Genomic DNA, 27,181 nt, shown 5'->3' on the forward strand with positions numbered 1-27,181 from the left:
CCTTGTTGATCTCAAATGAGGTCACATGAGACTGTTAAATCAAAACAGAAAGCCTGCATTGCAAACTGGAGCTGTGGAGCTTTAAAGACTTGAATGTCTAATGAATGTTCAGTGATGCTAGGAGATTAAGTCAGGATATCCTGGCCTGTCATGCTTCAGTCTTGATCATTCTCCTTTTAATAAGTCACTTCTCCAATTTATAGATGGACCTAAAAACCCTTAAGTACTTATTTAATTGTATTTGACTGCAAAACTTACAGACTGATCTAAGTTCTCCATATACCAGAATCAGATCAGCTGTCATACACTTAGACTAGTGGTCAGCCTGAAGTACAGATAGAACATAGATATCACAAGTTTGAGAATGTATAGACTAGGCATGGGGGGCGGTGGCCAGTACAAAAACACTATTTGTTGCGTATAGGCAGTTGCAAGGTGCTGGATTGTGCTGATTAATTATTCTACAATTTACATAACAATCTCTTTTCTGTTATTTTTATTACCCATTCCAAGTTTTGATTGTAGACTAAGATTTCCACTCAACCCCTTCCTCCTTCCTTGTAGGCCTGCTCCTTAAACAAGCAGCCTTTGCATAGTGTGCAGGACTATGCAGCAGTCTACCTGTTTTAACGCTCCTCGTGTCTGTCACTCACCGCGGGATCCTCCAATAGCAGGGAACGTGAGCCGTTGACTCCTCCCCAGTGTATAATTGAAGTTTCCTTAGTTTCTTCGCCGGAGCCTGCGCGCAGTGTTGTCCGATCCGTGGAGGGATTAAATACACAACAGCGGGACAATGTTTTCCAGGAGCCTGAACGTGTGTGTGAGCCTGTGTTTGTGGATTACGGCGCTAACGAGCCCGGGAAGTGTGTCTGCGAGGAAGCAGGACGACTCTTTCTTCACTGCCAGTATTTATCGAGCAAGATGCGCCTCGAGATGCCTCAGTCTGCACATCACTCGCATCTCTGCGTTTTTCAAGCACTCTCAGGTACGAGCATGTGTTCACTGGAACTCCTGGCAGTGTGTGGCAAAACAGGAGCAAATGCGATGCCGTGCTGTTGCATGAATGAAAAAAAAAAAAAAAATGTGCCAGTCGATGATTTCCACATAGCCCAAGTCAAAGCTGTTTATCCTGAGCCCATTGTGAGAAGGCAGGACCAGGTCACTAATGGAGCCCGTGTACTTCATTAGTTTGGTGATCTGTTTGGAATAATCACTGCCAACTGGAAAACTGAGCCTTGCCATCAATTTGGAGATACGGCTGCGCATCAATTATGACAGTTTGACTTCCTTACAAAGTTGCTACATACAGTATGTGGTCGTCTGTGTGTGTGTGTGTGTGTGTGTGTGTGTGTGTGTGTGTGTGTGTGTGTGTGTGTGTGTGTGTGTGTGTGCGTGTGTGTTTAGAGTGGGACGCTTTAAACTATATCTAGCCTAATTAACACATCTCAGTGTTCTGAGACAGAGACATGATGAATGCCTCTCAGTTGAGGCAGTTTCCATTCATTACTTGCTAATTACTGGAAAATGAGATACCACTTGTCTCAATTGAAATGTAATTGCTGCTGTTGCTGTATATAAAGGGTAACTTTTCTCTTACTTCGTGTTTGGAGAATTTTACACTGGTTGTCCCAGCAAAGCTTACTGCGACCCAGAGCTTGTTTGAAGCTCCTATATAAAATAGATGTATGCTTTAGATGATTTGGCATGTGGTGTCAGAAGTTGTTTTTCACCCTCCACTGGACACACTGTTCTCTCCCAGGACTCCAGAGAAAAGAGCTGGTCACTGATCCCTCTCCCCTCTGCTCCTTTTCACCAGCTATCTATCTGCTGACGGCCTTTATGTTCACTCAATTTGCATTTGCAAGGCTTGTCTTTCTCAAGGTGCATTAATGAATCCCTGATTGTCAGGAAACATTCTGGGGCAAGGTAAATTTGTAATTAGGTCTAATGAATCAGCAAAGCCCATTGCTTATTTCTTTGGTACCAATTACTTTTACTCTGAAAGCACTTATTGATTTGGTGTAGTAATGCCGGTCTGTGGGACGCAGACCTTCTGCAGTTAATTTAAAGGAACTATGTTAGGGATACAAAGGTTGAAGGATGAATTGTTTTGACTGCAATGAAAATGCTGCAGAAAGTAGGAGACCCAGTTTGTATTACTTAAAGTGCAACTTGGCAAATAGTTTCAGAGATTTATTTAGAGAATATTCCAACAGTGTGTTGCAGCCTTGGGTTGCAAAGTTTGGGGGGGGTGATTAAATTAGTCACCAGCTAAGAAGCCAAATAACTGATGGAGTCTCACCCCTAATGAACAGCTAATGGTCAATATAATTGACTGCAGAGCCTCAGAGTCTGGGGGCGGTCTTCAGTGAGGGGAAGATGAGAGGAAGGCGTTTGCCTAAAGAGAGGGGCGTTTTGTGGTTGGTGATAAGCAAGGGTGCTGGAGCAAGCTTGTGGGTCTAAGAATAGGCAGCAATTGTCGATAATGTGCAAGGACTGTCTCATGCACTGTGTTCTCAACAGCCCTTTCATGTGAGGATGGGGGGTCTGGTCAGCTGCAAAAACATATGGTCCCAGACCCACCCACCCACCTCTACCCCCAACCACCACCACCCTCTGGCCCTACCAACAAATGCCAGCATCACACCTCACAGGCATGTACAGGATATATACATCGAGCTACCAGCGCTACTCCAAGGAGGTCACCTTCCTGCTAAATGCTGGCGCCCAATTGTGCTAAATGCGATAAGCTCTAATGTAATGTTGCCACAACAGTGGGGCATGCTAAGTCAGCACAGCCCACAGGTGGATCTGCGCCCTCTGCTAGATCTTATTACAGCAGCGGCAGCTTGGAGCTCCACTCCAAGGATCGACACGACAGACCTCTTAATTCATCTCGGACATCCTTCAGGGGTCATTTAATACTCAATGGGAAAACCAAGACATGCAAGTCTTTCCATTTTAATGGAAATGAAATACCTTGGCTGCATGTCAAACGTTTGCCTCCCGTTTCTTAATGTTTTACTGTGTCTTCTCAATATCTGGTAATCTATATGGGCTGCTTATTTTGGTTATGGTACAAGAGACAAATTTTCCTCTTAACACATTTTGCAGCTGGAATTTAAGACTGGAATGATACTTGGAGAATTTAGATGTTATTACAGATGTTATGAACACCCACGCGTCTTTCCTTTCTTTATGTGGCTGAATCAGAATACCAATCAGAGACTTTGTTTTAATTGCCTCAGTTCTGAATTAGTGTGAAATGGAAACAAGCACAAAGTTGCTGAGTTGGGAAACCCATGGGTTGTCAGATTTATAGCATCCCTAGATTTATTGATGTAATAGTATTTCCAAATACAGATTTATCGGCATTTTACTCCACTTTTGGGGAACTTGTCGCCCTAGTACAATAGACAGAGGGGAACACCCAACCATAAATATTAGCCTCGGACACTTTAAAATATTAAGAGCGAGCTGGGAGCCCCGTGCAATAATGTATTCTGAAAGCATCAGTCTTGTAGTGGATTATTTATGTGGGGACCTGTGAAGCCAAAAACAAGGTGTGTCCATGAGGTCTTGTTATTACATTTGAAGCAATAAAAATCTAACATCTTAAATTCAGTCATTCATCGCTAATGTGCTGCACAGTAAAGTCTAAGCATCTTGTCTGAGAGATTTGTGTTTTAAGTGAAGGCAAGAAAAAACATTGGAGAGTAGTTTTTCCATGTCCCCTTGTTTTTGCCTTTGATATTAAATAACCTGCGGTGGAATCGAACCTCAGCCAGTGCTCGTCTCATGTGTGGAGTTTTTCATTAGTGAAGACAGCGGATGAATAAGGGGTCTATGTAGCTTGGCCTCACCTCTCTCCATAAATGCTTTTAAACCATGACAGTCATGTCTGTAAATCCCAGCCCAGAGTGCTGCTACACCCTGAGCTACCTCATTTGACAAATAACCCTCATTCCTAAGTGGAGACAACTTTACAGCAGTGTTGTTTTAGATTTCTGAAACACCCTTTTATGTTTAACACTGAATGTGCACTGAACGCATTAGCTCACTTTCACAGCGTCTGACAAATTATTCATATAATGTGAATAATTAATGGGCAGAATGACCACAGCCCTCGCACCCACTCAAGTCGAAGCCTAAATCTTGAGCTCCTATATTTTACTGCTGCATGTGCTCCCTTAAGGCGAAGGTATTTTGGTGATGCCTGGCAACTCCTGAGTTGTCAAAGAGACAATAGTCTGTCCTTTGAAGTCCTGTCTCCTGTTGCCTTGGCTAGAAATGTACAAGGTCTCATAGACCAGCTGGATTAAACGCAGTTTGAAAATGTGCTCAGAAGATGCTTTTAATCCAGATCAGACATCCATAGGAAACAAAGATTTCCAGTTTCAAAAGGTGGATCGTTATACTCAAAGATCAAAAGGCCTTTGTATGTGTTCCTCTCAGTTTGTCTAGACAATACAACACGCCCCTGCCCACCTGCTTTAATTGTCAGCTGGCAATACGTGTAATGTAGCTCTGTGATAAATATCCTGTTTACATGCCTCATCTAGTCACTCTGCTGTCATCAACAAAGCACAGTTCACCTTCGCGCATTCATGCGCCACTCTCTGGCCTGCTCTTCTGTACCCCAGTCACACAGGAGAATATCTGGAAAGAATTCATTCGCTTGAGTCCTTGACAGTCCTTAGGACTGCATAATGTTCAGACTGCAGAGGAATGTCATGGTGAGTCAGAGGGATGAAGTCCTGACCTATAATTATTCCCCTGTTGGTCCCTGAAATGGTGGGGTCAGGCCTGGACAGCTGGGGCAACATCCTGCTGAGCTTCTCTGCTGCGGGGATGCTGTCACAAAGCAAAATTAGCTCCTCTGTGGATCCGGCTCTGTCTCCATTGATTGATGGCTGAAGAAAGGTGTCAAAAACAGGATTGATGATTTAGGACATGGCCTTGAGTTGCGACAAACTGTATGAATTATCTGGAGGCATTGCCAGCAGTGTAAATGTCAAAGTTTTATTGATGTGGTGACACCGCTGGGGTTTGTTTGGTGGGGTCGATCTTTAAATAGAAAAAAAAAAATTACATACAGCAAATTCCACAAGGATTTTAATCAAATTATACAGGACGCGATGATGCGCTTGTGAGGAATAAGTCATAGTTTAATCAACTTTCTGCCAAACAGCGTCACACAAAGGGACAGAAAACCTGCTGATGCACACAAACCTTGAGCCAATTAGCTCTCGTTTTTACTTCTGCTGTTAACAAAATTAAACTGTTACACGTGTCCTTAGTACTTAGACTTTTATATTTTTCATCCTTATCTGAATATTTTTTTTCAAGAGATTCTCTGAAGACATGACTGTCCAATCATGGATTCCTTTGAAGCTTTTTCAACTATTATCCTTGACACAAAAAGCAAAGCACCTACTGGTACTGGATGTCAAATTAAAGCCTTTAATGATAAGTTCTCTGTTAATGTCTCATGGGAAATTTCTTCTGGATTGCACTGTGAGAATATGCTTTGAACTTGACATTGAACTTAAGCAGACCTTTTGCCTCCAGACCCCTAAAGTTTGGCTTTATCTAACCACTTCAGTGCTTCCACAGGGAAGCGCAGAGAACATCCAAAACTCGAGGCCAGATTTAAGTCATTGACTAGAGTGAATTCCAGCAATGTAACACTAAACACAGAGTCCCCACTGAGAATATTTTCATGATAATCTGTCATGGATATTGAGGTCTAGGAAATAATCAAGGCCCAAATGATTATGCGTAATGTGGCAAGTGATAAATCCACCTGATGTTGCAGTTCCTGTCTGCTCTACACAACTTTAAAGTTTCTTCCAGTTGAAAAACAGCGCTGTAAGGGAGACAAAAAATTTGACTTATGTTTATGAGGTGACTGAAAAAAGGTGATGTCATGTGAGTGTTGCTTTGCATGCGTGGAGACAATGAGCTGTTGCTGATTTCAGACACAGACCTAAATAGTGCATCGTCTGATGCTCAGCACGCTTAAACGTTTTGTGTAATCACCCGGTCATTTACGCTAAAGCTCTGGCCTTCCATTTGCTATCCAACCCCAATAATGTTCACCGAGAAAAAAACAGCATAATTCTCAGTCCTAATGGAATACAGGAAATGGCTCCTTGTACAAACCATTTACCCCCACTAGTCCTCCACTTGATAATTCTCCGTTTTCACACATCGAAGCTTTTGGCTCTATTAGGACCAAATGTTTACCTTGTTTGAGTGCCGAAGCTGGCACTTCCACAGCAATTAGAGGAAATTGGCGATATCTGTGGTCTGCGCAGGAGTGCTGACATCAGTTCCTCCTTCCGTGACCTCAGAGATGTCTGTTGAGAGATCAAACAAATTCACAGAAAAGCCGAGGTTGCCATGCTCTGCTGAAACTGACCAGAGGCTTGCCCTCACCTTGGTACGGTGACCCCACTTTCCTGCTCGGGTCGTATGCGCTCAGCACACAAAGCGGACTCACAGTCAGCCTTTCAGATTTTCGTGCTGTTAACATTATTGTTAATCAAAAAGGCCTTGGTCACCGTGGAGGTATATTGTGAGAGGGAGAGGAAAGGGTCAAAGTTACATGTTGACTTGATGAATTGATCATTATAAATGTTCTTTCAGCAGTATCGCTGATGACTGATGATGTTTTTCCTTCTTTTCAACAGAATAATGGATCCTTGGTGTGGTGCCAGAATCACAAGCAGTGCGCCAAGGTAATGCCGCTTGATTTCTTCCATGAGTGAGACGCATGCTACATACATGCCTCATTATCAAAGAATAATAACATAAAGTGTACGAGTCACGACAGGACTAGTTTTGTCATGCCTCCAGGATTGATGAGCTGCTGGTATAGACTATCATGAGATAAAACCCATAGTACCTGCTTAGAGTGCATCTGCTTTCATTGATACTCATTTGCTCTTTTAATTGGAATACAGTTTAAAGAAGATCTGAAGACGTTAAAGGTGTGTTGATTTATAAAAGCAGAGCATGATTGTTTTTTCTTTCCACTGTCATTTGTAGTTTAACTCGGATGCATTATAGCGTGCCTCCCTCAGGGCTTCTTTGAGTTTTGTGCTCTGTCCCGAAGAAGGTTGATACAAAGCCGGTGTTGACAGCTCCTCTGAAAAGATGGTGCCGACATATTCTATCAGACTCTCTTGGAGCTGTTGACAAGGTCCTAAGAGATGCGCTGTATAGACTGTGTACAGAGAACATGGTGGGGCTGAAATGAGGAGCATGTGCTTGCAAAGGTCCAAGTAGAAAAGCTTGGAAATGCTTTTGGTAGCTGTCAAAAGCTCTCATCTCCTCGCACAGGCTGTGAAACCAAGGTCCAGTTCTGTTAGACCTCTAGGACTTAAAATAGGACGTATGCAACATGCACATCTACAAGAGGACAGGTTTTCCTTTCATGAAGCATAAGATGTTTTTTTTTTTTTCCTTTTTCCTCACTTATATGTCCTCCTTTTAAAAACCTGTCAAAATAGCATACAGGAGGAATGGGTTTGTAAAGGTGAGGACAAATTAGATGTACTTTTCCTTGTATGTATTTATCATTCCACAGACATCGGTGCACTTAGAGAGGAATGCATTCTGAGAATATGTGCAGAACACATTATTACAATGACGGTGATTAATTGAAAACTCATTAAAATACAGAGCAGCGGCAGTTATTTGTGCTTACTTAATATGGCTTCACGTGGAGCACTTATTAATCCCAATCAGTGTCTAGTATCAACTGCCTTGCAAAGTGAAATTCCTTTTTTGAATTCCAAATTGTTTCTCAAGTAATTTGCATTTGTCTTGGATACAGTCGAGCTATTGCAGCAGTGTGATGTCTTCAAACGTATGAGCGGTTTTGCTTATCCTACTTATTTAGTGCTTACAGCGTGCTGTTTTGCACTGCTAATACTGCTAAATCTGTCCTAATTTGGGGGTGAAATGTTACTGTATAAGGGTCCCCGCGGTTCAAAATCCAGGTGTGGCTCTTCTGTTGGGAGTTTGCATGTTCTCCCGAGAGCTAGGGTTTCTCCTGCCTTTGAGAAACATACCAGGTTAACCATGCCTGTCAGTGCACAGGACACTCTCACAAAAAGTCACACCTCATTGAATAAAGGTTAATAAATAAATTTAGATTAGTTAGATTAGTCAATACGGTCTCAAGGTTGCTCTTGATGCAACGTGTCTCTAAAATGAAATGTGCGATTAAGAAAATATGTCATTTATTTCATTCTAAAACTTCTGCGACATCTTGCTTCAGCCAAGCAGGCAGACCTTCTTTGTTTTCACCATAATGCTGTGAAACTTGTTCCTCTCCTTTCCACTGCGATAGCCAACAACAGCTCTTGGCGCTAGTCATTCCACAATAATTCAGCAGTTTTATGTTTGAAAAAAAAAAAAAGAAATAAAAAAAAGCTTTTGCTGGCTGCAAGTCTAAGACAGCATACTGTTTTCATAATCAACCAGCTAACATTGCTGAGACTCTGCAAATATCCAAAATCTCTTTAATGAACTTCTTGGTCTCCGTGCTGTAACAGGCATGCCAGTTAGCACTTCTTTATCCTGCTTGTAGACCGTAAATACATGACGCTGGATTTGATGTAAGCCCTTAAAAATAATGATATGTTTGCGTTGCCGTTCTACAGCTGTGATGCTCTGCTACTTTGCCATTTCTGTTTCAAGGGCTCTCCAAATTGAATTGATTTAATTCGAGGCTTCGGTTCAGCCATTGAGGGTGCAGGCCAGGGCATGGTGCTTAAGTTTAATTTGCAGCAAGAAGTCAATATTTTGGTTGCAAACATCACCACACTTCACATCCACATCAATGGCTCAAGTGTCCTCTCAGGGCCTGTGTTTAGTGTGTCAAAACAGAGAGCTATTGTGGCCACTCTGACAATTGCACCAAATGGGCCCATGCTGTACAGTGGTTCCCTGTGAATAGCTCTACAGCCGCTGATTAGCCTCTTCACTTCATGAACAGCTCACAGTCAAACAGAGAGACAAAGGCAACAGCTCCGGGGGGAGGGCATTAGGGCAGAAGGCCTGTCCACCCTGGAGAACGGTTAAAGAGCCACTGAGAACTCCCTGCCTGTGAAGAAACTGCAAGGAAGGGCTGCCTAATAGTTTAGACAAAGATGCTGTGACCCTGTCCATCTGTCTGCATTTTAGGAAATCAAAGCCTCCTGTTTCCATTCCTGATGAGAAAGTCATCCCGGTCATCTCGCATGCAGTGTCCAGAGTTGGCCTTGCTCTCAGTTTTCCCCATTGTAATGGTAATTAACCTGCTTGCCCTCTCTCCAGAGCAGAGCGAAGTGGCATTTGAAGAGCTGGGGAGTCATTATCATGCCAGCAGACAAAGTCTATTCAGCAGGGAAATGCCAGGGAAGTAGACAGCAAGCAGTTGTAGGATCTATTGTCATTTTGTTTCCCTAACGTTAGAGCTCGCCACTTGAGAAGTTTGGATGTGTTCCCTGAAAGTAAAAAAAAGAAAGAAAGAAAGAAAACTCCAGGGTGTTCTCTTTTTTTTCATGCTGGGGCAAAGAAAATATATTTTGTGTGCCCACAGCATGGGAGAGCATGCAGAAGGAGCCAAGAAGCTTTCCATGTTTAGAGCGTAGCTGATATTAGGGTGGTGTGCTTTCCCTGTGGGTGTGATCCAGTCTCCACATCAAATGCTAGGATAGACTTAAGGCAACTAAATGCCCGTCTGCAACAAAGCTGTGCGCTTCATTACTCAAACTTCTATCAGGGAAGGATGAGAAGAAAGGGCATGCGCTATATGCCTAGATAGGTTGGCCTGCAGTAATTCACTGGAATGTGCCAATCAGAATAACTGCTCAGGAAGAAAGTGGGTTATTTTTCATTTTCTCCTCCATTTAGGCTGATATCTACATAGAGGAGAATGATGATCAAGCTGAAGAGGATTCCATCCTTTATCAGGGAGATGTTGACTCAGCCCTGCATGTCTCTGTGAGCCAATCATAGCCCCACATTTACTTATCAAGCATTTGCAGAGAGAAAATCTTTAGAAAGCAACATTGTCTGGCTGCAATGAGTCGTGCATGTTCTTTCATAGATGCCTTGCGTGTACCAGGTGGCTCCTTTGAATGCTCTTTCCTATCAATCACAAACCTAAGCTTCAAATTTCCAGCACAAGAATAAGAAGTGTTTACTTCATCTTCACATGTTGTAAGCTTTGGAGCGGTTTTTCTGAAAGAAAAAAAAAAAAAAAACAATCGTTGGAATGCTACTATGTCACATTCAAAAGTCTCTTTCAAAGCCACTATCACCCCCCCTCCCCCCCCTTACCAACCCACACATTTTCTCACGCCAAAATAAAACGGTTACACTTCCTCATCAGTTGTTCTTTTTTTTTTTTTTTGAGTCAAACGAATGTATAAAATTAATTCAGAAGTCTCACCTTATTCCCATTTCATCTTAATGAACCCACATGTAAATGCATATTCATCAGAGAAAGGTCACTTTCACTTGAAGCTTGTTTCTGAGTCTTTTGTGAGGTCACCTTTCTTTAGTAGTTAGTACATTTTGAGGTTTACTGAAATGATGTGATAAAGTGGGTAAGGGGTAGTAGTTTTACAGCTGGGCATGGCTGGGATTGTTAGGTGCTTAAACAGACTTCAAAGCACCTTTTGGTCATGTTGAGGCCAGACATTCATCGCACTTCCCCGTGTTAGTCACATTACCAGCACCGACACCTCAAAGCAAGCTAGGCTAGAAATCAATCTGTCAAGTAGACTGTGTCTGGATTGCCTGCCAGCACATGGGTAAGCAGAGTGTAAATTTTTTTTCTTAGAAACAGACCCAGCCAGTCTGACTTAATTCACTTTCCGATTTCATGTAGTCATACATGTGACCCAAGTGTTACAATTTCAGAGATCGTGTAAAGATATAGCCGTAATTTGCCTTTTTTAAAAAAATTCTTGTATTTTATGTCGTTTGAGGCGGTGTGAGTGTTTGTGTGTGTGTGGGTGGCAGAGGAGTGTGAAGCAAGGCTGGTCAGTCCCAGCAGGAAGGACCTGATCTGGACATGGTTGTTAAGTTTCATTGGTTAACAGGGGGGTTGCTTCATTGGCTGCTATCTGTGGAGCTCATTATTCACATGGTGGGTGGCAGAGAATGAAAACCCCCAGAGAAAAAAAAAAAAAAAAAAAACGTGGCCACAGGAGAGGAGGCAAAGAGGCTGCGAAACTGCAGTTGAGACTTTTTCAGCAGTGAAAGCTCAATCCAGAGCTCCTCTTTGCAATCCTGTTTGTTCAATAACTGAGTGATGAGCATGCAAGGAAATCCTCCAGGAAGAAATATGCTCACTATCTTATACCTGTCTGTTTTTATTGATCCTGCAGAGCACAGGGGCCTTTTATTTTATTTTTAAGATAATCAAACTTTCACAGATAGCCTGATTTCCCATGTTCTCCCCGTCAGAAGGGATTTAATTCTCTTGAAGGATTAATGTAATCAAAGCTGCGGCAAAATCCTCTTTTAGCAATAATGACTAGTCACACTGAGACAATCTGCTGTCATCCCAAGTGTTCATTCTCAATCCAAGGATGTATTGGCTGAACATCACAGATTACAGCATACTTATCACATTAACTTTCCTATCATGTCCTTTCCGAGCTCACGTGTTCAGAGGTGCTGGAGCAGGAATTAATTCTGTGGCTTTATTCGCAGTTGTTGTTTGGATTTTGTTTCCAAACCGATCATGCCAACAGTCGCCTTGGCGAAAGGCAGATTAGAACGTAAGAATCTTAAAGCTGATGTACTTAGTAGATGAGCGCTTATCAATTTATTCCAGCTACACTCAAAGCTGCTACATCCCGCAGATAAATCCCACAGTGTGTGCAGTGTGTGACAGATTCAGGACGATTGAAAAGCACGGCCTCAGTGACCAGTGTATCTCTTAACCTGACTACTTTTTCAAAGTAGTTTATACTTTAGATTTCCAGTCTGAACTTGTGTCAGAGATGAGGAGAAACTGTATTTTTTTCTCTCTCTTTTTTTGCCTTTTGTTTGCTTTCCCCAGCTGTATTCTTTATCTTACCTACTAAACATGCCCAGGTTTGCCCTCTCTTTGTGAAGTCTTTGCATTGCTTTTTGAATTGCATATAAAAGAAAAATTCAGTCATCACATCAAGCAAAGAGAATGCATTATATCACTGCTTTTTTTTTTTTTGTCTGCACATTATTTCTCAATCTGGGTATGTTGCAAGTCAAAGATACCGACGGGCTGAGGGGGCTGTTAGTGAACACTAGAGAGGGCAAGTAGGATTAGTGAATTTAAAGTGTGTCTGAAACTCAAGTAAACAAGTGGAGATAGTGGTGGAATGTGACTGGAGCGCGGGATTAAGGCGGCTTTCCTCTCCTCGATGGCATGTTGCGTTTTAGATGTTGTTGGCCTACATCGGGACAGAATCTCCAGGTCTGGTCTCATTTGATTTGAGATGAGGAGGGGGTGAGGTTAAGACGGCTTGAGTGGTCACTTTATGGAACAAAACAGCATGGCTGATGCCCTTTGACTTGTTTACTACATCCTCAGTCTACAATGACAGAAATGCATTTTTCATCCCGTGCATGGAAAATGTGAGTTCATTGTTGTCGCCATAAATCAACTGTGTGAACAGTTTGAATAAACGGCTTTGCCACTGAGGAAGTGTTTTATCGCGCGATCCCGCTTTCAACTCAGCTTCTATGCATCTGTCATCACAACATTACGCGTGATTGTGTGGGGGTAAATACAGTATATCATGTGTTGGGCAGATCTGACACGGTTTTCAGAGAACCGTGGAAAGGGTTTGGCTTTCCCATGTCACGTCACAACGAAAGCCCGTGGCGGCCTCTTTATCACCAATCTGACCCCACATGATGGATACATCCTGTTGAGTCTAATTGTCATGAAATGTAAACTGAGCTCAGAAGTAGGTGATAACTGAGGCTCTGGTTGCAGCCACTGTAATTTTGACTCTTGTCACTGCAGAACATAACAACATGAGCTGGCCATGGACCTGTAAGAAAAGGAGCCTTTAAAGGGCAGTGGGGCATTGGTGTGTTTTTATGTGTGTGTGTGTGTGTGTCTGGGTGAAACTTCAGAGTCATTAAGTATTAAGTGAACTGCTATTGCATTCCACAGTAGACAAAGCACAGTTCTGGCAAAGCTGTGTGGGCTTTTTTTGCTCATAAATAAAGCAGGCACCTCTGATTGTGGGCTAAATGTATAATTCATGCATTGCCCTCCCCCAACTCCTCCTCTTTTCCTTCTCACTTTCTGCCAAGCTATTCCTATTCAGCTCTTTGTTGTCTGCACCCTCAACTGCATTTAAATTAATAATTAAAGTGATCCTCAAAGAATGTCTGTGATACCACCTGCTAGCTCGCTCAACGTCTCTGAGCCTGGCTTGACAAACAAAATAGAAAGTCTCGACTCGCGTACATTTCGTCTCACCCCACTGGGTCTGGAAAACAACACTGTTTTAGTTGGTTGTATTGATGAAGGAATTATGACTTAACTTGAAATGCTCATAGCACATGTCCCGCTCAGCGCTGTAAAACACCAGGAGATTTGGAAAATATGTCATTATTTGTTTAAGAGAAATTTGAAGAAGTCTTTGCAAATCCTAGTCTCCATCACTTAATATAGTTATCATATCTTATACTTATGATTGATGGGTTGCTGTGACAGTACAAATAGTACAAATAGTTCAGTTTTAGATGCCATATGACCCGCACACATCTTGTTCTTCCCCAAAATAGCTATTCAAAAAAAAAAAAGAAAAAAAAAAAGGAAAAAGATACATGTGTAAGGTTTTTTGCACACAATGCAAAGTTTCCATGTGGTACGGATGCACCTTAATACAGACGGAGGAGAGCTGACAGCTGCCAGTTTGCTGCAAACACAGATTACCTGGTTTAGAACAAATGAAGCGCAGAAGCACCAAACATGCTGTAATTGTTGTCTTTCCTGACTCAAGCAATTCCCTGCTGATGCTGCTAGCCCTGTGGGTTTCCTGTTAGTTTGCAGAGGTTTATGTAATCCCAGAATGAAAACCTCACAGTAACTGTTACATTTTATTTCTTTCCCCACAAAATAACATACCAAAACTTCATATGGATATGAATATGAAACAATAAAACAAACAGAATCTAACAGCCTAAATACAATTAGTGGGATTTAGATAAACAAGCGACAGCTTATGGGGGGGGGGTCATGTGAGCTTGTATAGAGCTGCAAACTCACATCCCAAGTCAGCATACTGTGAATCTTTTTGATCTACGTGATCCGCCCACTGTCTGCTCAGCACACACCTGTGCTGATTTACGGCGGCGCAGAAATTAAATACACGATATCTCATGGACTGTAAGGTCACTTTAGGTTGAGGGAACGGCGTGTCTAGACTTCATAACAGCTCAGGATGAAGGTATCTTATTCCTGATTTACTCGCTGTATTTTTACAGTCACTTTGAAACATAATGGCACGTCAGAGGCATATTGGAAAGCTTTACTAGCGTATTATTTTACAGTCCATCAGACCACAGATGCAGCACTTGATGAAATATGTTTTAACCTAGTTAACCTGCAATGAGAATCTCACTGTCTCTCTCGCTGTCTCGCTCACTCATTTTTTAATAGAAGTAGGATTAGAATGAAGCTGTTTTTTATAAACTGTTTAAAGGAGGGTCAATGTTAAGCAGGAGAATGAGGTGAAAGCAGGAAAACCATGAAGAATAATGGTCACTGTGAGGAAAAAGTGAGGCCCAGACAGAGTATGTCAGGTTATGCCTGCTTACTTGTGGAGAAATTTAAAAAATATTTGTATATTAAGAGTTTTTCTTTACACATTTAGGAAAGAAACAGGGTTCTCTGGTTTCAGCATCCCAAATGTGAAGAGTTGATGCTCTTCTTTGTAATTTTGAGCTAACTAAATACCTCTGGGTTTCGAGGGTTTGACCAGAACTAACAGAGCAGAACTACACTCACCGCAACTGAAACAGACTCCTTGGATGGGCTGTTAATGCAATTAACTGCACAGTAATCCCATAATATTATAACACCACAAACACAGTCTAGTGGTCCAGTTCATGGATTTGAATAAAGTCAAAGTCCAGTTGCTAAGGAAAAATGTGTATTCCTTGACTGATAGACAAGTATATGCTGGATGTTGCTGCCTACATGAAATCAGTTGCAAAGAGAGTGCTGCACCAGAAACCTCCTTTTGATTGCAATGTCACCCATAGTTTGCATCTAAGATGCCAACTTGTCTGCAAATACTGGCCAACCACACACCAAGCAGCAGTGAAATTTGAAATAGTGTGATGCAAATCGTAAACAGAGATTCTTCACCTTCAAACCCCACATTTCAAAAGGCACAACTTTTACTTTGAAAGTGAACATTCTCTGCTTACTTTGTGTTGTACTTTTCACAGTTTCACTACTGCTCAGCAAGTAGTTTGCAAGTGTCTGCAGACAAGTCAGTGTCTTCCATGCAGACTGTTCACAACCACTGCAATCTGCTACTCACCAAAGAAATTGCAAGGAGGTTTTCAGCGCAGCATCTTATACCGTTTTGCAGCCAGTTTCATCTTGCGAGTGCCAGAAATCCCTGGCAGCCACTCGCCTACTGGTCTGGGAATACACATTTTTCCCTAGCGAGGGCTGGTTTCAAGATGGTTCCCGACAGGTCTGTAGGCATGTGTGACTGGGGCCTTAGTTCAGGTGAAGCCCAGCAGAGAGCTACTGCCTGCAACATACTGTCAACATAGACCTTAGAAAAAAATTATATGGGGAAAAAAACATACAGTTGTTATGTAGGGCGACATTTGGAATAGACACCAAATTGTTTTTTTTTTTTTTAACCAGGTCCTAAACATGTTTATTTCTGCTCTAAACTTGGCCATTTTAACATGGGGGTGAAGCCAGCGTCAAGTGGCCATTTGAGAAACTGCAGGCTTTAGCACTAATGTGCTGTCTGCATTTTACAGCCCTGGGGCTGACATTCAGCTTCATCCTTCTTCTGACTGGACCAGAATAGTTTTTCTGGATCTAGACAGAATTTCCCACCTCATGCCAAAATTGCATAAAAAAAAAAAAGTCTAATCTAATCCAAGCTGAAAAATGTCACTTGAGACCCTCTTTTCTTGTCTCTTAGATTCAGGATTGACATTCCTTCACTTTTTTTTTAATACTATAGTATAATAGTATACAAAAATGGCATGTACACTGTGCTTGGTTACAAGCAAGGCTCAGAAAACACAAGAACAGAAAAAGATGATCACGAGAAAGAAGCTGGATACTAGTTAAAGTTCACTTGCCATGTTTGTGTAAGATATATCACACGATAAAAAGCTCATTCGTTGCCTGCACTGCAATGTGAGTCTTGTGTTTTGCATCTACTTTGGAGGGATTTTTGGAAAACATCAATATGAATATTGTGGCTTAGCTCAGATGGACGGCCAACAAAATGAGAAAAGAATTTTAGAATTTATCAGGATTTACATGGTCCTTGGAGTGAGAGGGAGGGAATGAAAAGCAGAGATAGAGAAATGAGAGAGGATAGGAGAAGATATAAGAATTTAGGAGAATCTGGGCAAGTTTGGGGCGTGACAGCTAAATAAAAGTGAAATAGAGTGAGTGAATAGATGGAGTAAGTGCCTATTTCACTAGCAGAGAAAGCAGACCCCAGCAACTTACTCCTGTATGGGTCGATAGATATAAGCAGGGAGCTGCTGGAATAATTGAGTATGGTCATCGGGAGTGTGAAAAGCACCAGGGCAGCAAAAAATAGCCATAACTCAGTGAAATTGAAGGTGAGATTTACAATGTGTGGGATCAACAACAGAGATCCCACCATATCTGAGCCAACCAGAGGAGCAAAAAAAACTGTGGCTTCATCCCAAGGAGCAGCAGAGGCACCTTGTAAATATTTGTTTGCATCACTAAAGCTATGCCACTCGCCATCAGTGCCTGGATCAATACCTTCATCTCCCAGACGTCATCTTTAGGCTTTGGGGGATAACATTGAGGAAACCTGCTGGGGCAGACGGTGTAGAGGGAAAGCACAGGTACCCACATAAATTTGCGTCTGCACAATTTTCATTTACAAAATGACAGAAATCAGTCACAGCTGTCTCACACAGCTCCATGTGACTGTACAAATATGTTCAGGCAATATGGGAAAATGTCATGTGCATCAGTTTGAATTATGGCCTGTGTTTTTTGTGTACACTGTGAATTGTTAAGCCTGGGGCTACCTTGACTGGTAGCAGTTCATGCTTCATTAACTAAAACAATACACTTGTGTGACATTTTCTGTATGCACTTTTCATAGTTTATGTTATTCCAGTCACTCACTTGGGGCAGTAAGCATTTTTACAATGGGTGGAGATAAACATACAATGACTAAAAAAAGGGCAGCTCCATGACACCCCCCCCCCCCCCCCCCCCCCAAACCTCGTCTCAAGCATGAAAAAGTGAAGATGGGCTGTGGCATTGGCTGCCATTCAGCCTGACTCTCTCATCGGCCCCACAGAATGCCTTTCAGGGTCCCCCAGAGTAACAACTGCTGCGTTTTATTACAGCGTGAAATGGGGAGTGAAAGAGCGCTCTGGATGTTCCTACTTAACCATGCAGAATGTGTCACCATTGGGCAGGAAGATAAGAGGACAAAGGGGAAATCAGCCGCCCAAATGCTTTTGTTAAGACTAACAGCTCAAGTCCATAGAAACAACCCCATGCTCTTGTTTACATCTCTGAGAAAAGAAAAGCATTTGTGTTTTGTTTTGTGTGTGTGTGTGTGTGTGTGTGTGTGTGTGTGTGTGTGTGTGTGTGTGTGTGTGTGTGTGTGTGTGTGTGTGTGTGTGTGAAAGAGGGAGTGGGGTGAAATTTGTCCTGAAATATGTTAACATTACATAGAATAATTACATGCATTCTTTGTGATACTAAAACAGATGGTAGCTGTGATGCCAGCCTGAGAAAGAAATTTGCTTGGGGGAGGCACAATGCTGGCACCTACACTCAGCACATACACTATGTCCAGCTCAGTTATGTCCTCTACTCTAGTTCTATGGCGTACTTTCCCAGATTATGTTTCCAAAGTCAAACTCTAGCTTCTGGTGGTGCAAGAAATGTAAACGTTTGAGTAATTGAGTAATCTCCAGAGGATCCACTGATACTCAAAGTAAGGTCACATATAACTCCTGATAGTGGTGTTATAGGCATAGATAGACTGTATGTAAAAGATGGACAAAAGCACTGCGATGGAACCGATTCATTTATGAAGTTTTAAGTTTTGCTTGACACCACTTTAGTATTTGGAGTCAGAAGTGAACATATTTGTGTACATATTTGTCAAAGTGCCTAAGCACCTAACAATGCATGCTGTACCTTTCAGGCCCGGTAGAGTTGTCACAAAGGGGGAAGTGAGGCCAGTACTATTTTTGTACCAGACTGTAATCATGTTTATTCCTGTGCTGAAGTTTGGCATTCTAACATGGAAGGTGCAGGGGACTGATTTGCTTTTGGACCCAAATCCAAGTGACAATTTGTGGTTGCACTTTTGGGCTTCACTGGCAGACTTTTACACCTTTCTAAAACAACACCAAAGGGATTTGAACCAGGGAGCTTTTGCTTGTTAGACAACTGTGTAAGCCACTGCATTATGGAGCCCCTCAACACATGCAAAAAAACGAAGAACATTAATTCAGGAAGGTTAGGGTGTGTATCTGCCTGGGATGAGGTGGAGGTGGCGCACCCTGAAGAAATTGCACAAGAGTTTACAGAAAATAAGTCTTGGCCCATCCAAAAGATAATTCTGGCAGCATCACTAACATGGTTTAGATTGAGCACCAAACTGTGTAAATAGGAATCAGGCACTTGATTGATGAGAGCGCCTTTGTAATTATATCCAGCCGTCCTATTTGCTTTGGCAAGACATCTGTCGTCGATCCTCATCTTCCCTCCTTAAATGTCAGGTTGGGGGAGTGGCTGCGGAGAAATGCTGACAGACTGTCAGTTTTCAGCACACCTGCAGGGAGCTCTGCCTCAACACAGATGCTTATCTTAGTGCCATTTATGATACAGACACTCGTACAGCAAAAAACAAGTTCCTGGTAGAACTCTGCAGCTTTTGCTAGTTAAAAACTTTTGCCCTGAAGAGTTACATTAAAAAAAAAAAAAAAAAAAAACGAGTTGAAGAGACTGTGAGGGTGAGACAACAGTACAGTCTCAGCCAGCATTCTGGTCTGTGTTGCAATATCCATGGTACGCAGTGTGCTGTGTTAATTCATGCTGCTTGGCACACAGGCCTGAGCATCTCGGGGTAACATTGATTCTATTTTCACTCGTGCAGTTGTGATTGTGGTGAACCAGAAAGGGATTCATCCTCAAGAAAAGTCAATGGAATGCATTCAGTCCGTGCACACGAGATCTCTTTCAATGAGTAAAATGAGCTTGATCCCCAGGCTTATGTGTGTATGTTCAGTGATTTGTAGAAGGGATTTGGGGGCTTTAACATGTGTGTCTACTGGCAGAATGTCCTTTAGACACTGGTGAAACACAGTTATTGCCTCAACACCTCATTGCTACAGTGTGGGGCTTGCATATGAGCCTGGGATACTGAGGTTTGCTGCTGCTGCTGCGCCGCAGCCTCTGCTCCCACAGGACACAATTGAGAACAGAATTAATGATATAAGGTCACCATATTATGAATAGCAGATGATTTTTAAAATGGCATCGAATGAGGCATAACTTGGACAACTGCAGCTGAGCTCGTATGTCATCTTAAGTCTCCGAGGTGTTACAGTGGTTTCACCTGATCAGCTCTGTAGAAACCACATTAGTTTCTCTTGGAGCTCTCCGCTGTCATAACCCGGCAGGGCGTCCAATTTTTTTCCCCTTGGCACTCTATATTTTATATTACTGGAGTGATACCTATATTGCTATGAAGTAATTAAGAAAATACCTTCCCTCCTAGCCTTCTCCTCTCTCTGGAGCTGGCCTGTTTAGCACTCAACACACTGTCCACACAGAGTTTGTCAGCTGCTTGAAACAGGGTTGGGTGAAGAGAGACCCGGCAGAGAAGCAGAGTGCTGGCAGACGTGCGCGGTCCTGATTGCAGCTCGCTCCTCCAGAAGCAAGGTTTATGTTTCATCATGCGCCCGTCCACCACACTCCATAAAAAGCAAATAAACTGTTCTCTGGCAATGGCATAATAATGACAGAGCTGGCTAATGAGTGAATTAAAGAGTAATAAGTAAAACTTTGGCTCTCAGCCTGAGATGAAAAATTTCTTACCTCAGCTCCAGTGTTTTAATGCAGTCACTACAGTAGGTGCCCTTATTTAATCACTCTTTGCGCCTGGCTCTGTGTGTTCTCAGTTTTCAGGGGTCTCTTGCTAATGGGAGGCCTCCATGTCATATTTCCCTGTACTACTTATCAACATGTTGAACTATCCTAGATGTGGAATGTAGGAGAAAGTGTTGAAAATTTACTGTTGTGCCTACTTTAGCAGCACTGTAGCTAGTCAAGGAGTCTAAATTAAACAGGGTTGAATGAGTGGCTTTGGCAGGTCGTTGGTGCGGTTTGGGCTGCTCCCAGTGCAGTACAGAAGCAGCCTGGCAGTGGTTTGACTGAGTTCGCTCTTCTTTTTCACACTAGCTCTCAGTGGCCAGGAGCAGCAGCACATAAGACCCTAGCTTTTCTCAGACCCAATCTGAGCACATTCCTTTTCCTGCAGCGGGATCTGCCTGATTCTATCGGACATGCATGGACCTTTTTGTTATATTACATTCACCTTTTATTGAATTTGATTCGTTCGGGGTGAGTAGCTGTATATAAAGAAAGAGGACTTTGACTGGAATAATGAACTTTCATTTTAAATGTTATCATCCCAAGTTATGTTTGGCAAAACGAGTTAGAGCTGCACTCATGCTGAGGTTTCTCTTTTATTCCGCGCCGATTTTGAGCATTCAGTAAATTTGTTCCGCGTGTTAAAAAAAGGGAATCCCAAGAACATTAAACCAAGTGTATCATTTATCAAATGCTCTCTGTTCAGCGTGGTAAAAAGAAGGGAGCTTAGTGCCAGTGCCAAAGTGTATCAAGCCCAGACATGTGCAGGGGAAGTGGCAGGACGAGAAGGAGGCATAAACAGTATTGGAGGCTACTACCGTTAAGGCGTGAAGAGAGAATCTGTCAAGGCCTACACCAAGCAAAACCCAAGCATAAGTAGATTTTTTTTTAGGGAGAGCCTGTGCCTGACAAACTTTCCCCTGTATCTGCTTTTGTAAAAGACTGTTTACATCCTTGGAACATATGCCCAGTATCTGGAACAAAAAGAGGTGTGTCTGCTTGTTGTAAAGGTGGTAGGGGAAGTGCCTAAGTGAGGTGCCTGTCAGCCCGCCACAGTGCAAGAACACAAGAAGGCACCATCTCCACAGCGGTAACACTTTGATGTGGCTGGTTCTTTGAAGAACTGACACCCTTCTCGTTTTCACAGTGCCTGGAGCCCTGCAAGGAATCCTGGGACCTGAAGGAAAACCAGTGCCAAGATTTATGCGAGGTATGTCACTGCCGCAAATGCTGCGGTTGCCTCAGATTTGAGCTTTTGAGTTTTTTTTTTTTTCAGATCAAGTGGGAAGATTTAGTAAGAGGAAAGTTTGAAAGGGGTGTGAAGTAACTGGTTTTGCGCTGCAAACGACACCCTCTGTGAGTCTAAGCTGTTTAATGTACTCACCGCTCCAGTGAGTCATAACCTGAAACGTAAACAGGAGAATCTCTGTTAGTTCACAGCCCTGCCTTAAAAAGTAGCCTGACTTATAATTTTTTTCTCTCCTTCTCCTCCCTTCTTCTTCCTCAGCCCCTCTTTCCCAAGAAACACTATGAGTGTCTCACTAGCTGCGAATTCCTAAAGTCTATAGAAGGAGTGAAGCAGGGTGACTGCCCTGCCCCCGAGAAGGCCAGCGGCTTCGCAGCCGCCTGTGTGGAGAGCTGTGAGGAGGATGGAGAGTGTTCAGCTGTCAAAAAGTGCTGCTCCAATGGCTGCGGCCACACCTGCCAGCTGCCAAAGAATCTCTACAAAGGTAAAGCTAAAGGCAGATAAAATAGATAAGATAAGATAAGATAGTGTTTATTTGTCACATGCACAGTTATACACAGTACAATGCACAGTGAAATGTATTTCATATTAGTTTATACTATTCTGCAACAAGAAATCGTAAATCCTCATGACTTCATATATGGTCCATTCGGCAGCACCAGTACTTTCTGGTTCTTTAATGAGTACCACAGCAATCACTTCTTGAGCAGCTACTTTGTTAGACATACAACGGGGTGTCGGTTTACAGTGAAAACAGCCATTCTGAAACAAGTCATTTTGTTTGACCTGGCTCCATCACGGCCACAGTGCGATTAGTTTTCCAGCCATAGCAGGGCACATTAAAAGTTTGTTACTTGTCACCTTGCTGAGGAGCTATAGCAGCACAGCATGTTGCCTCTGGCTGCTGCTTCTTGTTCCATTACTGAAATATTTAAAATGACTTACTGATTAAAAAAAAAAAAAAAAAAAAAAAAGGATTTCTTGATGCATTTTTGATAACTAATAGCGGTCAGTGCAATTACAGGTGACAAAAAGCACAGTGTTTCCTGTGTCAGCTTCACATTAAAAGCCTGCTGTGTTTCCCCATGCTTTAAAGGTGAAGCACAGCGCCAGTGGGAGAGTAAATGGTAAACAAAGACACTGTTATCACTCAGACAAAATTGAAAGCAGTAAAGCCCGATTAGACGTAGAGCATCGCTGCAATGACTAGACCTCCAACCAGCAATCAAAATAACTGCATTAGTGAGGTCATTACTGAATGGAAATACACTGACTGCCTATTGCTGACAAATGCTGACCACAAAAGGTAAACAAGGTTTGTCAAAAGTGGCAGTCTCGAGGATTATAACTTCAGCCTTCCTAAATTACTGTGTTAATAGCAGTTTATAGTAAGTCAAACCTAAGTATTAAATGGTTATATGCTGTGTATTGTAAACAACTTTGAGTCTGTGATTTCTTAATATATCAGCACCTTTATTTGCTTGATTCAGGATTAGCATTAACAGCAGTTCTGACTACTCTCATTAAACCCGAGACATCCAAGTCACCAATTTAGTTTCCTTTTAAGTGGTACTTTGTATCAGCTCGTTCCAGCTGCTCATTAAAGCTATATCATGTTTACACTTTGCAAACATGCGCACATAATATTTAATGTTTGGCTGTATTTCAGAGGGTTAGAGGGTTTTAGTCGACCAGGTTGACAGACTGTAATGCTGCACATTGTCTAAACATTAGATTGTAAGCACAGATTGCCTATTTGTCAGTGCACTTAACATGCAGTACTATGGAAGAGTCTTAAGCCAACCCCTTTTTTTTATATATTTTAGGTGTGAAATAGGTGCACTGATTTACTGAAATATGCAAACTTAAATGGGAATACAGTATGTAAGGCAAAAACAGAGTTTGTACAATTCTGACAAAACTGAAGGTCAGTATTTGAAAATGTTCAAATTTGGATTCAGCACTCCATCAGACCTGTTGCCACTGATTTTCAGTCTTTCAGCCTTTTCTCCCTGTTTCCCTTCCATAAGAGTGGCTTCTTGACAGCCACCCTTCAGCTGAGACCATTTCTGATGAGGTTTCAGTGAGAAGTAGACGGATCAACTGAAGGTCCACGTGACTTTCAGATACTGTCCATCCACTGAAGAAGGCCAGGTCATGTTTGTAAATGAGAACTGGTTCTCAAACATTTTACCAGGTTAAAAAAAAAGGGTTTAAAAAAAAAAAAAAAAACTTTATTTTAAAGACGCTTTTTTAAAGGCCTGTCAATCTTTCTTTTTTTTTTTTTTTTTTAAGGACACATTGCACAGCATGCTGAGATAAGTTTTCAGGTAATAGGTCTTTGGGAATCACCTTGTTGGTGCAACAATACTATGCCTGTCAAACTGTGTTGTCTTTGGGATTTTTGTAGATTCAACTAAAGAAACAAATTATGTGATTTTGTGACAGGCTGTTAGTAACAAAGTGCTAGGTTGTCTGTTATGTGTAGTCACAACATTCGTTTATCCCTTGAGTTAGGCGCCTTTTTATGCTTGAGTGATTCATAGGTCAGTGTTAAGTGTCTTAGTATGGTTTATAAGAGGGACTAGATTACATAACATGGTTCATCATCCTAATCTTGCATACTCCGCCTTTCTACTTACCTATTCATTATACGGTGTTTCATATCTGGTACTGGTTCAATGCAGTCATCATGTTTTTTTTAATATGATTAACTGCTTCAGGTTGCATAATTTTCATAAATACAGTTGAAGCAATTAATCCCTCTCTGTTAAATATTATTTTAAATCTCAGTGACGCAAACACAGATAATCTTGCAGGAATTTTGACAACTGCCTTAGAACCATGAATCTTTATTTCATCTCTCTGCATTGTGCTGCACCCACACATCCCTCATGCCATTTCAGCTGTAAATGGGAAGAGATCTTCAGTATTGAATTTGCAGGATAAGCTTGAGGGTTTCACAGACACAGATGTACCCAAGAATCTTTGCTCCAGTAAAATGGTTTAATAGTGCTGCCCAAGGCGACTTGATGTTCCACGGGTGCTGAGTTGTTACGTGAGAGAACCCAGGGCCCTTGAACTTGGAGATTGGAGCTGGAGTTACATTATATACGCTGTCAGCGCACAATTGCTGGCATCCTGAGGCCATAACAAAGTTCAGGAGATGAAGCAGTGGTAGGCGAGTCTAAATCAAGCTTTGAACCACTGCACTGATAGACTGTAGTGCATGCTTTGAATCACACTTTAAGCATGTTTTACTGTGTAGTGTGCTTAGTAGTGCACGGCAGAAACATGTGATATGTCAGTTTGAGCTTGTGCGCACAGAAGAACATGGTAGCATTTATATTTGATTTGATCTTGAGGGACGTCATGGTGGATGTCATGCACCAAAAAGTGTACAGCACCTTAATCTGGGAAAGATGAAAGCCGGCGTAACCTTGAAAATTTCTGTACAGTGACCGAGTCAATGAAAAACATTCGCCGCACCCCGAGACCTTCATATTGAGCTGCCTCCCTGCTGATTTAGCCCAAACACTGAGCTCATGACAGGTCGCCATCAGCACTGCATTTACACTGAATTACACTGAGTATTCTGGTGAAAGTCTGGATGGAATTCCTGTCCCGGTCCTCAGTGTTAAAGGTCTAATTAGATGCTCATGGCTTAAAGAGCGTAATTGTTTCTGTGTGTGCGCAAGTGTGCATGTAGTCTTCACCATGATGAGCCTTGATGCTGGAAGCCATTAGCAAACATAAGCGGGAAGAAATGGAGCGTTTCCCCCACTGAGATCACTCTCAGATGTGTGTGTCTGCATGTGTGTGTGTTCAGGTTAGGGTCCCCAGCTCATGTCTAAGTCCCTGACAGAAAAAACTTCAGTCTTCAAGATCCCCGAGAGACTGGACCCCCCGCTGGGCTTTTGATGTTTTAACAAAGTTTCTTCTTCTTCTTCTTTTTTTTTTCATCAGTAAGTTCCACACCATGTACTGCTCTCTAGTGTTGCTTTAGTTTTATTTGTGCAGAAGTGCCTCATATAAAATATGCAGTGTGTATAGAAATAGAAATAACTAGCTTATTAGATAGACTCCCCTTTTGTACTTCTTTCATTTGCATAAAGTTTCCTCTAGTTTTCTCATTCCTTGGAAGAATTGGCACGACATGTGACACAAAGCAGAATGTTTTGCATGTTTTATATTTCTGAGAGTTCCACAATATAATGTGAGGAAAAAAAAATCCTGCGAATGTCAGAATTTAATTAAATGTAGTCATAGTCACGCTGTCACAACAAGTCAGTCAGTCCGTAAGCCCCCCTCTCTTTACTGTAAATCATTGTGCTGCATGGAGTATTTACAGTGTTTTCCTCACCCCCTGTAATTAGAGCAGTCATTATGACAGTATGTGCGTGAGTATTGAGAATTATATTCCTGGAGTGTAATTGTTGGCATGATTAAGACATGAATGAACGCCGTACCCTTGATCGTGCTTCAGCAGCAGTTGCATCATGATTTGGAGTAAGCGTGTGGCCGCTCAGAAGAAAACGAATGCTGCGTGTTTTTTTTTTTTTTTTCTTTGCACCAAACCTGTCTCAAAGGTTAGATCTGGAAAGCTCATAGAAAGTGCTCGTTGTCCTCCCACGCTCTGCGGATGAGACGGGTGGTGTGTGTGTGTGTGTGTGTGTGTGTGTGTGTGTGTGTGTGTGTGTGTTTTGTATTTTCGTGTGTAGGTTTGGGAGCACTTGTGTGACTTTGTGGGAAGATGAGCGAAGACAGAAGGGGAAGAGGAATGCTGCGGTTACCTTGGTGTTGATTATTGCGCAGGAAATATGACACGTTTGTTCGCGCACACTCTGCTGTGGAGCTGTGAAACCACAGCACAATGACCCCCAGCTGTTAGCATGCAGAAAGCTGTTATCACCAGGACAAAACAAAGTACTAAGTACTGATGCATGAGACTCAAGGGGGTCCTCCTCCGTCTTCCAGGTTTTTTGTGCATCAGTCACTTTTCATGCCCCGCATGAGAGCTGAATAGACATATAAGCTTATCAAATGCTCTGGATGCAAAACATACTCATCATTATGTTGTTTACTGACATGCTGCGTCGTAGCCTTGAGCGTAGAGTGATGCTGATCATAAATGTGAAGCAGCAGTGAGCCGTTGAGCAGCGACAGAGGTCCAACTTAATGTTCTGAAGTGCTAGGTGATTTATGGAGAACTGTTGGATGTGTTCAGCGTTTTCCTGTAGTTCCAAACTTGCTTTTCCAATCTCCATCTCATTATCACTGTGCCCGACGCTCAATCAACAACTCACTACGTGTCCAGTGCAATAAATTTACTTGTGAGAGTCAGTCTGACTTGGCAGAATGTTTGGCCGGTCCCACACTTAATAAATCTCTAATTTATTGCACATGGCCACATTGACTTTGTCTGAAAGGCTGAATGTGAAGTTCAGTGTTGTAGATTAACGCTGCACACGTGTGCGCATATGCTTGTACTGGATTATTTTGTGTCTGTGAGAGAGAAAGAGAGCATACCTTAATGCAAACTGCGTGTA

At 42.3% G+C, this 27,181-nt stretch overlaps 1 protein-coding gene across 1 annotated transcript in view; it reads left to right on the top strand.

The window, feature by feature from the left end:
* The first annotated feature begins 736 nt into the window (after positions 1-736).
* Positions 737-27,181, top strand: part of anos1 (anosmin 1) — a 41,827-nt gene continuing 15,382 nt past the window's right edge. The window contains exons 1-4 of the mRNA XM_030757960.1: positions 737-985; positions 6,696-6,743; positions 21,534-21,596; positions 21,894-22,116. Coding sequence (XP_030613820.1) covers positions 794-985; positions 6,696-6,743; positions 21,534-21,596; positions 21,894-22,116 — 526 coding nt within the window. The 5' untranslated portion in view covers positions 737-793. The remainder of the gene's footprint in view (positions 986-6,695; positions 6,744-21,533; positions 21,597-21,893; positions 22,117-27,181) is intronic.

Source organism: Archocentrus centrarchus, chromosome 21 (assembly GCF_007364275.1).
Source record: "Archocentrus centrarchus isolate MPI-CPG fArcCen1 chromosome 21, fArcCen1, whole genome shotgun sequence".
Lineage (NCBI taxonomy): Eukaryota > Metazoa > Chordata > Actinopteri > Cichliformes > Cichlidae > Archocentrus > Archocentrus centrarchus.